Here is a 13,460-nt window from a genome sequence, read left to right as displayed (position 1 = left end):
CTTCCGGCTGGCTCTTTGCTTCCTCTCCTCTCACTGGCTTTCTGCCCATCTATCTTTTAAAGCCCATCTCCTTCAAGCTCTCCTAGCTTACCTTCCCCTCTGTAAGTTCTCAGAGCACTAGTATATAGCCCACGTTTGGACACAATTAAATAGAACTTAGTTTTGTCTTCTTTCATGCTTTATCTTCCCAACTAGAATTTAATCTACTTAAGGAATTTGGCATTTACTACCAAAACAGGAGATATTTCTGTGTTAATATGAATTTAACTAAAATCAAAGAGTTATAAGAAACACTGAAATCTTATTTTATATATCTACTAAGTAGGACAATAACATTTGTTCTATCTATTTCATAGGATCAAACTAAATAAGACTGAATAACTTTGATTTTTCTTGTTGGCAAGAAGAAATCTCTAGGGATTTATTATTTATAAAAAAGCTAAAAAATAAAGACTAGGCAAAAGATTAGTTTTGCTGTTGTAACATTCAAGGGAAATGATGAAATCACTTTTAATAAGTTAAACACTAAGATTCCTGTTCGATAATAAAATACAATGATCCATGGAATATTATATTCTTAATTCAGGATGGCTCTTTTCTTTCCTTCCATTTCGTCAAATAAATGATTCATTCATGTATTCAATAAATAGAAACTAGACATCTACTATATTCTAGGTGCTGAAGATACATTAATAAAACAGACAAAAACTCTCCAAAGAATTACATTCTTGAGGTGGGCGAGGGGAGGCGGAAAGAGAACAGACAAAATAAATTAATAAATTATATAGTATATTAGAGTTATTATATACTAGAAGGTAATAAATGCTAGGAATAAAAAATAAAACAAGGAGATGTTGTAATTTTATATTTTAGAGTGCTCAGAGAAGGTCTCACTGAGAAGATCTGAGAAGATGACATTTAAGGTAAGATTTGAAAGCCATGACCAAATGAATGATGTAGCTACCTGGAGGAAGAAGAACGCAGGCAGATAGTAAAGTATACTGCAAAGGTACTGAAGAAGGAGAATGTTTGGTATGTTCCAGGAATAGCTAGAGGGCCAGTATGGTCAGAGAGTTTAATGAAGAAACTGATTGTGTAGGGCCCTAAAGGCCATGTAAAAGTGAGTGAGAGAGGAAAACACTGGAGGATTTTAATCATATGAATAATATCATCTGGCTTAAGTTTTATTAGTATCACTGTGTTTCTTGTGATAAGGATAAATTCTAGTGGGGCAAAAGTTGATGCTAGGACACTGGTTAGGAGGTTAATACAGTAATACAAGTGAAAGAGGGTGGCAGCAGAGAACAGATATTGGCAAATTTTAGATACATTTAAAAGTGGAGTCAAGAGGATTTGATGATATATTGGGAGTGAGAAAGAGGCACCAAAGATGACTCAAAGATTTCAGGCCTGAAGGGTGGAGGTGCCGTTAACTGAGAAGGGGAAGTTCAAGAGAACCAGGGAGGGGAAAAGATACCAGAAGCTTAGTTTTGGACATATTAAGTCTAAAATGTCCAATAGACATCCTAATGGAGATGTCAAATAGGCAGCTGAATATACAGGTCTGGAATTCAAGGGGAAGATCAGGACTGGGAATATACATTTGAGAACTGTCAACATATAGATGGTATTTAACACTGTAAGACAGGATGAAATCACCAAGAAAGTAGTGAATTGGACTAAGTCTAGGCCATAGCTACATTAATTAAAAGATCAGCAAAGGAGATTGACTAGTGAGGACTAGTGAGGTGGGGGAAAAACCATAAGTGTGGTATCCTGAAAGCCAAGTGAAGAAAGTGCTTCACTGAGGACAGACTGACCAACACGCCAAATGTTAAAATCAAGATGAGAACTAAGAACTGATGACTGAATTTAGCAACACAGAGGATGCACTGGAGATCTTGGCAAAGCACATGCGGGGAAGTGACACGGGTGAAATTAACAACAATGCCAGAGTGAAGGTCTCTATTTCTAAGTCTTCAAAGCTATACAATTAGAGTGGTACTGACAGACATAGTCTCCCTCACTGCTTACTCCTCCTTTGACTCTCACGGGGAACAACTTTTACTTGAGTAGAAGGACTTGGGAGAAAAGGGAGAGGGGCATCTATTGGGAATGTGTGCCATCTTTTCTATGACTTTCAGGTGGTTGCTGAGTACAATTTGATTACCGTATGAGTTGTAATATCTTATTGTAATATGTTATTACAATATAATATTGTATAATAGTTGTAATATGTTATTTCCTTCTTTTTTTTCTTTTATTTGAGGATAGACACAGGAAATACGGAGGGTAGTGGTAGAAAGAGCTTCCACTTATCAGCTAAAGCACAAGTATTCCTGACAACTTTAGAAGCTGGTAGAAGATGAAAAGTTGTTTAAAAACTCAGCTAATTTAGAGACCAGAATGGGGAATTCCATTTAGCTTGTCCTATAAGATAAGCTATTTTATAACAGCCTTTTGCCCTTTCCCTTAAATTGAAAAACAGGCAAGGTGACTCTTGAAGCCACTATATATATTCAAACACAAATGTGTTTTGTGGTTAATACAACAGCTGGGTTAGGTTTGTCAAACCTAGTGACAGCTCAAGTGTTGGGTCACTATTCTCTTCAGCAGAATGAAGTATGAGTCCTTTTTCTCAGTTTAGCCAGACTGAAAGATGTCAGGTCCCTAAAAGTCTCTACATTATGATGTCTAAATACCTAAATGTATTTGTTCATTGAATAACAGAGAAAGGAAATTTCATTAGGATTCTAGTTTCTAAGTAGTGATGCTTTTATGCAGGAGTCTATATGACAAAATCTATAGAGGAACAATTTCCTAAATCTCAAAGTCTAGGAAAAATGCAGATATAACACAGAATACTTCCCAATAGTCAGTACAGCTCTAGCATTTCTTTTGTGATCATTTTTTCATACGATGTAGCACTTAGTAAAGGTGGCTATCACCGCTTGACACAGAGCTTTATTTATAAAGGTGGGGAGGGAAAACCTCTATTTTCCAACATGCAACCAAAGAGAGAGCGAGAAAAAACAAAAGACTGAAAGCCACATTAGTGGTCTTGACTATTTAGAAGTATTTGATAGTTGTAAAATGTGATTTGGAATATTACCTTATACTTAAGAGTTTTAAATGCCATTTCAAACATATTCAATGTTTACTTGTTTCTATGAGGTAGTAAGAGTATCATTATGCTACTTTAAGATTTAGGAACTGAAATACAGAAAAATCAAGTGATTTGTCAAAAATCACACAGAACAGGAAACCTGTGGGTTTCTACTTCTGGGCTCTTTTCATCATATCAAAAAGATGAATTTTAAAATGTGGATACCTATAATTCAAGAACTAGAGTGAGGTTGCCAATTTATTGCCATTTCTGATTTTTAGACTTGTCTGATATCTGGGAGGGAAGATAATATTAGCAGAGATTCATCAAATATTTAGTTGGTGTCTACTAAGTGTCAAGTCTTATCAGACATGAGATTACTCTGCAGCAGAAGGGAGGCTGGATTAGAAGCAGCCTGAGGTGGTGATGGTGGTAGTAGTATGGGAAGAGATGGAAGAAAGTAGACTAGCCACTTTTTAATTATTCTTTATACTCAAATTCATTCATGAAACAAATATATATTTAGCACTTACCATGTACCAGACACTATTCTATGTTCCTGTATATAGACACGAACAAAATAGATAAATAGCATCATAAAGTTTACATGATTGGGGGGCAGAGTAAGAAAAATATATAGCACATATATCAGATGACAATAAATAAATTGGAGGGGTAAAAGAAAAGAAATGAGAAGGGAAATAAGGAGAGCTGGGGAACAAGTGTGTGTGTAGGGAGTAATTTTGCTATTTTAAAGAAAACAGTCAGCCAAAGCCTTGCTAAAAAGGTGACCTCGGAGCTGAGACTTCAAGGATATACAAGCCAATATTTGGAGAAAAAGGATTACAGGCAGAAGGAAGGACAAGTGCAAAGGACCTGAGGCTGTGGTGCATTTGAAAAAACAGCAAGGAGGGGGTACAGCTCGAGCACCTTGAGTAAAGGAAAAGAGTAGTAAGATGTGAGGGAGACGCTCATCTACATGCACGACCTCCATTTACTGTGTTCCAAGTTCTCTCCAAGTTAGAATATACATAGAATTTCTACTATATGCTCTAAAATTTCTTGAAGTCCCAAAGGTTGGGTGTTATCTCAATACAGTGGTCAATAACATCATTTCCTAAGACTCAAAACTAAAATAAACACTCATCACTAGATACTGAATAGCCTGGGTCAGATTTTCAATTTTGTCCAAAGAGAATTTGTTAATTGAGACCAACCTTTGTGGCTAGTTTCCTAAGTCTCAACACACAGACACACACAAGAACACTCTGCAACAAAAAGAGGATGGGCAATTATACTCAGGTGTTGTTTGTATCATTTCAATGTACATTTCATCAAATGATTAGAAGACGGAAAGAATGTTAGAGAAGTATGCTAAGACTTTGCTGTTAAAATTCCATACACTAAGTGGTAATATTAAACAACCCACATACATTATCTAGAAGACAGCTTCCTAGTTTTACCCCTCTGTTCACTTAGGTTGGCAACCCCACTCATTACCTTGGTTAAATTTCCCCATGGAAAATATAAACTAACTCTTGGATTAGATTTTTAAAGGATGTTCACATTAGAACTCCCTAAAAATAACAGATATTGAATATGACATACCTCTCCCTCTCAACAAAACCATATCTGGTGATCTTGCCCCCTTCCTGGAATATTTTCCTCTTGTCCTTCATCGACATCAATGATTTGCAAAGGAAGGGGTTCTCCAGGAGTATGCATCAGAAGGGTGAAGGATTTTGCAAGTCACCTTCCAAATGACTACTACCTTAAGCCTAAGTCACATTTTTTTTTCAAAACCAAATGATAATTTTATTAGAGATGCAACTAAAATACCTGGAATATATAATTCATATCAAACTATAAAGTTCAATATAACTTCCAGGCACGTAAAAAAGACTAAGGAATCTTTCAAGTTTAGGTGATTAAAATTAATGAGAGGAAACGTTCATTTCTTTGTTCACTACAAACAGTCATTGGACTAAGTCGCATTTTTGAGGTATGTTGGGGCTAACGGGAAGGGAAAGTCGAGAACCACTAATCCAAATCCTTTAGGTTCAGCTAAAATCCCACTTCCTCTACAGGGCTTTTCAAGCCCACCTCAGGTTCAAAGGACGAGTTAATTTGTAAAAATAAAAAGCTTATATTAGCTTTTTACCTTTCTCCCCCCTCCCCCCCAGTTATGATTAACTTTTCCTTAAGAGTAAGAAAAGTGTGTTTTGTTCAAGAAAAAGGACTTGGATTCCAATATACCATCGTAAGAAGAAAATTCTGTTGTGTATAAGGTAAATTTCCATTATAAGGAATATCTGTTTCCACAGAGAAATTTTAAATTTTCTCCTGACAAAGAAGAGGTAGAAGAAATGTACATCATCTCAGCGCTCGGTCTCTAATAAGTGTATAACTAATCTCTTGCTATTCTCAAATCTGAATTATCCAGAGCCGGCTAGAATCTAAACTCTAAGCCTATCCATTAAAGTCATGAATTTATTTACTTTAGCTAAGAACAACTGTATAACATTAGATCCCTCCTGGTATAAAACTACATATTTTCCCTGGTGTTTGCTATATAAAGTCATTTTTCTTAGGACTATAATCTGGCTCACAAACAGATCACATAATTTTACAACTCTCAAGGATCCATCTCTTTACATCTCTCAAGGATCCTCGATGACACTTTTCAGATGAGGAGAAAGCTTCAGACAGGTCAAATTACTTGTTTAAAGTCATACAGCCAGCCACAGTTTACTTAATTTCAGTGATGAACACCTTTGGGATAAATTTTATTGAATGAAAAGGAAAGCTATGAAATGTTTATTATACGTGTTACCTTTGGATTTTAGACACTGCTGGCTTTAACATGGATTCTTCTCAAACACTAAATTTCTAATAAAGGCACACAAAGTAATCTGCTTCTTACAAAACTTTTGATGGAAACAGGTTGAAATTTAATGGCAATTTCCTGTGCTACCACAAGGCACATTCAATTTGCATTGTTTTCTTTTTAAAAAAAAAAAATTATTTATTTAATTTTCGCTGCGTTGGGTCTTCATTGCTGCGCGCGGGCTTTCTGTAGTTGCAGCAAGCGGGGGCTATTCTTCGTTGCGGTGCACGGGCTTCTCATTATGGTGGCTTCTCTTTGTTGCGGAGCACGGGCTCTAGGCACGCGGGCTTCGGTAGTTGTGGCTCACTGGCTCTAGAGCACAGGCCCAGTAGCTGTGGTGCACAGGCTTAGCTGCTCCGTGGCATGTGGGATCTTCCCGGACCAGGGATTGAACTCGTGTCCCCTGCATTGGCAGGCGGATTCTTAACCACTGCACTACCAGGGAAGTCCCTGCATTGTTTTCTTATTCAACATGTTTTGCAGTAGGACTGTTACAGGTCCATGTATATAGCAGAGGTTAGTCGTAATTAACCCCAGGGTATCCAAAAGAGCAAATTCTTCTAATTTTCTCAGGTAAGCCAAAATGATTAAGAACAAATCAGAATATTTTATTAAGTATTACATGCCACTTCTACATACAGATATAACAAGTAAAATGTCTTCCTGCCTTTATACACCATTCCCAAAATGTGCTTTCAGAATAGTATGGTTAACTCACTCCAAACAGGTCCATCTAAAAATTTCTTAAAGGGTTGTTAACTTTATACTACAAACTTATGTGTTACATGCAAAAGTTATCTTCAATCTGTGAATAACATCTATGGTTGGGAGAAAGTATCAAGCCCAGAAGAATATCATCTTCCAACCATTAACGTTTAAGTAAACTATCAGCGATGGTTTTCACTGAAGAATAATGAGGCTGAAATTCTACATTTGATCTTTTAACACATTTGACTTAGACTATTATTTAACAAAGTGTATGTACATGGTAAATAATTTTTAAAAAGCAAGTCTCCCAGGCTTACCTGGTGGCGCAGTGGTTAAGAATTTGCCTGCCAATGCAGGGGACACGGGTTTGAGCCCTGGTCCGGGAAGATCCCACATGCCGCGGAGCAACTAAGCCTGTGCGCCACAACTACTGAGCCCGTGCTCTAGAGCCCGCGAGCCGCAACTACTGAAGCCCGCGTGCTTAGAGCCCGTGCTCCACCACAAAGAGAAGCCACCGCAATGAGAAGCCTGCGCACTGCAATGAAGAGTAGTCCCCCACTCGCTGCAGCTAGAGAAAGGCCGGGCGCAGCAACGAAGACCCAATGCAGCCAAAAATAAATAAATAAAGTAAATAAATTTATTAAAAAAGATCTATAACACTAAAAATGGGGATATCAATTTATTTTAAAAAAAAAAAAAAAAGCTAGTCTCCCTCCCACCCTCAACCCAAGTCTCCCAGGTCCAATCTTCTCAGAGGCAATCAACCGCTACCTATCCAAAGACAGCCTATGTGTATGAAAAAAAAGGTGTGTGTGTATATGTGCATATTTCAAAGTGTAGTTTTAAAGTACAGTCACTTCTTTGCAACAATGCTTACAGAATGACAGAATAATAAAAACACCATCATCTTAAATTCTTAAATTAATATAGTGCTTCATAGTTTTCAAAGTGCTTTCAAGTATATCACAGCTCATTGATCTTCAAAACTAACAGCCCTTGGTAAACATATTCCAACTTCAAAGAATCTAATTGAGTCATTTAATATAGCCATCTCTTTCAGGAAAATGATACTCAAGTCAACACCAAATGAAAGTTGTGTACTTAAAAAACAAAAAAGCAACACCCTCCAAGGAGATTTTACTGTCTTCTCTTGGTAGCATATTCCAGGGTCTCAAATCTACAGTCAATAACTTACTGTTATTGACTATTATTTTTAAATAATAAACTGGCATCAACATCATGAAAACATTTCAGAATTACAATACACATATTTTTAAATTAGTTTCTTTATTTCAGCCTATTATTGCCAATATAATTGAATAGGAAAGCCATTCTCTATTCCTTATCTATTCCCACCGCATCCACAATATATGGAACTGATTTTACTAGGGTCTCATTTCATATAACAGAAGAGCAGCATCCATCAGTCTTCCTATTTTGGTTATGTAATGTATCAGAATGACCTTATAACGTTGATGACATTACTACCTGACTTAAGCCTCCTAAAAGTGGGTTAATGATTAACATGAAGATGTAACATTTAACTGATAGCAAAACATAAATATAAAACATTATATTTACAAGTATGAAACTAGTTGATGTGTGAAGAACTTATAGAAAATTAAATTTTAAAAGCATGAAAAAGAAAAAAAAAAGCCTGAAAGAGATGTTGTATACATTTCCATTATTTAAAAGCACCCATCTGGTACTGACTCCCTTGCCTATGTATTTGAGTTGTTTAATTACATAAAATACTACTTCATTGTACCCATATGGTATTTATCATTAAAAGGGTTTGAAATATTTTCTTTTTAATTGTGGTAAAAATACATAAAATTTACCATTTTAGCCATCAAAATACTTTTAAAAGACCCTAATTAATTTACTTAAAATGGAAATGAGAGATCCCTATTCCTTTTACTAATAAGAGTACATTCATTGAAAGATTAAGTCAATCATGTATATTATCACAGGTCATAAACCCAAAAGAAATCAGGTGGAAATTCAAAGGAAACTACGTTTGAAAATGTAATAGTTTTTATTAAGAATTCAGATTATGATCAACACTTCTCTAAATCTTAAGTCTCTTAAGCTGGTACCAAACTGACACCAAATAATAGGACACTATCAAATGTAGGAAGGGCAAGAGTAACATTTTTAGACAAAAATATTTTCAAGTGCTCTACAAGTCTGAATGAAATTATTTCAATAGGTCAATAGGTGAATTGGGGGGCAAAAGTCCCACAACTCCTATTTCTCGGCCATTAATCTCTTCACAGGCCAACCCAGAATACACTGGTATGGTTTTTATATTCTATGTTTTTCACCACATGAAAAATTTTAATATAGCCAACGAAAGCTCTCCAACTGAGTAGGAAAGAAACGTGATATGAATGAAAAAAGAATCAAGTCATCATTGATTTGCTGTTATTTTAATTATCTTTGATATAGAAAGTAGATTCTGTGTGGCTATATCTGTCCTAAAGAAAGTAAGCCTCCTGTGAAAATGTGAAAATAAATGTGAACCCCAAACCGAGATAACTATTGAGCATCCATTCCTGGAAAATTAAAGTTCAAGCTATTATCTTAGAACAAACTGTATAGCCTTTATCTTTCATTTTAGAAAGGTCAGAAAATACATGTTCACATTTTCTTACATGTGAGTAAAGAAACAATGGAAGGCTAAACAAGACACTGGTTACCTATGGAGGCAGGGATACGAAACCGTTGAAAAGACATGGAAGCAAGAGTTCACAGTTATGTAATTTTTTTATTTTTGAACTACAGAAATGATTACTATTAAAAAATAAAAGAGTATAATATTCTTACTGAAACAATCGATCTATTTTTCTCAAAGCCTCCTCAGCTTTTATCATACCTTCTAAAAAACTGAAATTCCAGAAAAGAAGAAAAAAACTATTTTCTATTACCCATTTAAAAGATTTGAGGGGGTTGGTGGGGAGGGATAACAGAGCCAGAGTGAGTTAAAACAAGACTTTCTGAATTTTTAATTCATTGTATTTCATCCCTTAAACATTATTATAGAAACTCAAGAGTAAATTCTTCTCCTTAATAAAGACATTTTCTAAAAGGCAATACAGTTTATAAACTTTCATGTAAGTACATGCAGTTAAGCTTCAACTACATTTAATATGGCTTTATTAAATCAACTATCTTACTCAAATTGATGGTTCTCTGGCCAAAGAAAACAACTTTGTGGAAAACACTTAGCAAGTTTGACTGACATATTCAAACCCTATCAGACATTAATTTCAGCCCGGGCTTCTCCAAAGAAGTTACCTAAGTTATTTACTACACTGTTTTCTATAAGCATGGAGAAATATCATAGTCCATGAGAGTAAACTGATTAATACAACAGAAATTTAGGGAGGCAGTTGGTGTGGGGAAGCAGAATGGGTTTGGAGTTAGACCTAAGTTTGAACCTGAGTCTGCCTCTGGCTGATCTTGGGAAAATTAACTTCTCTGAACCTGTTTCTTTCTTTCTTTCTTTTTTTTTTTTTTTTTAAGTAATTTATTTATTTATTTTATTTTTGGCTGCGTTGGGTCTTCGTTGCAGCGAGCAGGGGCTACTCTTTGCTGCGGTGCATGGGCTTCTCACTGGGGTGGCTTCTCTTGTTGTGGAGCACAGGCTCTAGGTGTGCGGGCTTCAGCAGTTGTGGCATGTGGGCTCAGTAGTTGTGGCTCGCACGCTCTAGAGCGCAGGCTCAGTAGTTGTGGCGCACGGGCTTAGCTGCTCCGCGGCACATGGGATCTTCCCCGACCAGAGCTCGAACCCGTGTACCCTGCATTGGCAAGCAGATTCTTAACCATTGTGCCACCAGAGAAGCCCCTGAACCTGTTTCTTTAATGACAAAATGAAGCTGATACCACCTAACTTTAAGGATCATTAGGAGAATTAAATGTAACATCCAAACTGGCAGGTTTCAGACTATTTCGGCTGGCTCATGAAGAGGACTTAGGGAAGAAAGAAAAAGCTTTCCTTAGTGAATATTTTGAAGTCACATGTGAGAAAACTATAAAGGAAGAAAATAATCTAAAATGGCAAAGAAAAGGAACTTTTCTGGGAGTCAGGTAACTGGGATCTGGTCATAGAGAATAACTGAGCATCTCGCTTTTAAAATGAAGATTTTTACTTCATCTATTTAATTTACTTCCTCCTTTTTACTTAGTTCAGATGTCAATATCCATTAGCCTGAAGGAATCATTTGAATATTCTAGGGGAAATAGCCAGTGTAAGTAAACATGACTATCAAACTTAAAGATAAAAAGCAGCTAAGGAATAAATAGAAGTTTGTTGGTGGGAAAAAAAAATCTAAATTAGATACTGGGTTTTAAATCACTGCAAACATTTATAAATATTTTCTTTCAGAAAATTTCCAAAAAAATTTAAAGATGATCACATGAGTATTTCTTCTCATCAAAATAGGAAATTGCTTTATAAATATGAGATCATCTTAAGACAAGGCTACATTTGTGGGAGATTATCTCTTATTGGCAAAAACACTTGTTCGAAAAGCTGGAATCATATGAAATTGCCATTGTTCAACTGTTTTTGACCTGCAAAAAACCAATTTCACTTTAAGTGTTCCACGTGTGCCAGAAATACCATGCACTGGGGTACAACAGGGCCTCTGTTTTCAGGTAACATGGATTTAGCCAAAAAGACAGAATAGAGGCACAGTGCATTCACTGTAGTTTAAAAAAATTTTTTTGACATAACTATTCAGTTTCTCCTCCATATTTCAGTGCCATACAGACTGAAACAATTAAGAATATTATTTTTTCAATTCATTACTGAATTTTTTTTCAATTCATTACTATGCTAAGGACTCTTGATAGAAAACAAATTTCCTTCGATTTGGTCCTGACCATCCAGTTTAGGACCCAGAAACCATGTTAAAATGGAGAGGGATGTTAGAAAAAGGAATTAAAAGAGGTTACCTCTTGGAGTCTTTTTACATAATTTGTACCTTTTATTTCTTCATGTTATAGAGAAGATGTGCTCCTAATCCCCCTAAAAGTGTTTTTTTCCCCCCTATAAAGCATGGTCATGCATACAGTACAGAGTGAAAAGAGTATTAAAAGTTCACAAAATAATTAGGAGAGAAATACCTAGAAAGCAGTTATTTTCTACTTAGAAACTTATCACCTAGCTCTCAGTTGTTTCAAACATCCTTATGCAGAAAGGTCACTGCCCTGACAATCTACACAACTTCTGCCATTTAATTGTACTATATATTTGAAAATACGTGATCAGAGGTTCATGTGAAGGAGAAACAAAAATGACTCTCTTTATTGTTTAGGAGAAATGTGGAGGCTTCCCAGCCCCCTCACCCCCACCCACACACCTGGAATGAGGAGAAGGGAAGCAAGGAAAATTTATTCTAATACTCCTAAAAAGTCCCTGTTAGGCTTGGAGATCCAAGAAAAAAGATGAAATTTGACATGGGGATGAAGGCAAGAGCTTTGCTCATTTTTGCTTGAATGCACACATCCTACACTGAGGTCACCTGTGAGCAACTAAAGGTTTCCCCTTAAGACAATAACGCATTTCAGGATTTAACAATTCTGACTAACAACCAAGGAAGTGTAGAATGTCTACTGCTTTACTATTTGTTTAAGCTTCTGTCTGCAGAGAATGAACTGTGACACAATTTAGCCACCAACTGCTACATTTTAAAAAATAGAGCTTTTAAAAAACAGAATGGGTTTTTGAAATAAGCTCAACTCTCAGCACATCTCTTTCCAAAGTAGTTTCTGCACTCACTTAAAAAGAGAGCTCAATGACTGCCTCAACAGAGGTCCACTGCCAAGGCCGATTCATAAAATCAGCAGCCCCTCTTCTAAGAGGGCTTTGCTTTCTTTCTTTCTTTTTTTTAAATTTAAGTTTGATTTTCTTAGTTTTCCCCCAAAGCTGCACACATGAAACCTGTTTTTGAAGCACAACTCTGTAAAAATTGATTCCTGAGCCTTCAGGTTACTGCTTTTCACACACTCCTTAATGAAAGAATATGCGAGTTTCTTAATACAACCACTCATGTTAACATTTTCAAGCCGGTCATGCTTACTGAACTATTTTATGGTAGTTTTCCCCAGTTTAATATTAAACTCTGTATGAAAGCACTGATTCCAAAGACCAATAAAGCTTTCTCATTTTGGTCAAAAGCTGCTACATGAATTGCTAATTAAACATGCACTTTTTACCCACTATTCTCTCCTTCACTCACACCCTCTGGAAACTGTAACTGAGAAGCAGACTACAACTTCCTGCAAATTCACAGATGATAGCTCTAGTTTTAGGGGAACAAAATCTGGGGTTTCCAGTGCAGTCAGCCTTAAACCTTTGTGTCTGTCTGAGGAAAGAACAAAAGGCGGCGCTTACTCCCTCTGTCCCTCCTTAGCACCAGAGGAGGCAGGCTTGACAGAACAGTTCTAGAGAAAAAGGAGACCACGCCAAAGCTGCTGAGTTTCCCCTAAACACACACACAAAGCTACCCAAGGTACCCACCTTGGATAGCTGCCTCCTGAGGCTAAAGCGCTGAACCATGGTCACCCTGAGTAATCTTCAGACAAAGCAATCCACGAAGGGAAGGGCTTTTTAAAAAACAGCTTCTTGTAAAAGTCGGTGGCAAAACATTTTGAAGACTATCACAGAAGTCCAAACAATGTGCCTGGGAGTCTTAGCAAACTTGGAAGCCCTTCATTGTTCTACGGGAGATACGGCAAAGCCCACGGAGG

General features: G+C 36.5%; 1 protein-coding gene and 1 long non-coding RNA gene across 5 annotated transcripts in view; one reads left to right on the top strand and one right to left on the bottom strand.

The window, feature by feature from the left end:
• The window catches only part of TMCC1 (transmembrane and coiled-coil domain family 1), a 220,971-nt gene that overhangs the window by 86,468 nt on the left and 121,043 nt on the right, over window positions 1-13,460 (bottom strand). The window contains exon 1 of one of the 4 annotated variants that reach the window (XM_082345716.1): window positions 13,231-13,372. The exons of the other annotated variants lie outside the window; for them this stretch is intronic. Within the exon in view, the coding sequence (XP_082201842.1) occupies window positions 13,231-13,269 (39 nt within the window). The 5' untranslated portion in view covers window positions 13,270-13,372. Of the gene's footprint in view, window positions 1-13,230; window positions 13,373-13,460 lie in introns of those variants that run through there. 4 annotated transcript variants of the gene reach the window in all.
• The window catches only part of LOC309607322, a 169,515-nt gene that overhangs the window by 131,246 nt on the left and 24,809 nt on the right, over window positions 1-13,460 (top strand). The gene's annotated exons all lie outside the window — the stretch shown is intronic.

The sequence above is a fragment of the Balaenoptera borealis genome (genome assembly GCF_965194805.1).
Source record: "Balaenoptera borealis genome assembly, chromosome: 12".
NCBI lineage: Eukaryota > Metazoa > Chordata > Mammalia > Artiodactyla > Balaenopteridae > Balaenoptera > Balaenoptera borealis.
Note: the sequence above shows the minus strand (reverse complement) of the source record. Positions and strands in the feature narration are given on the sequence as shown.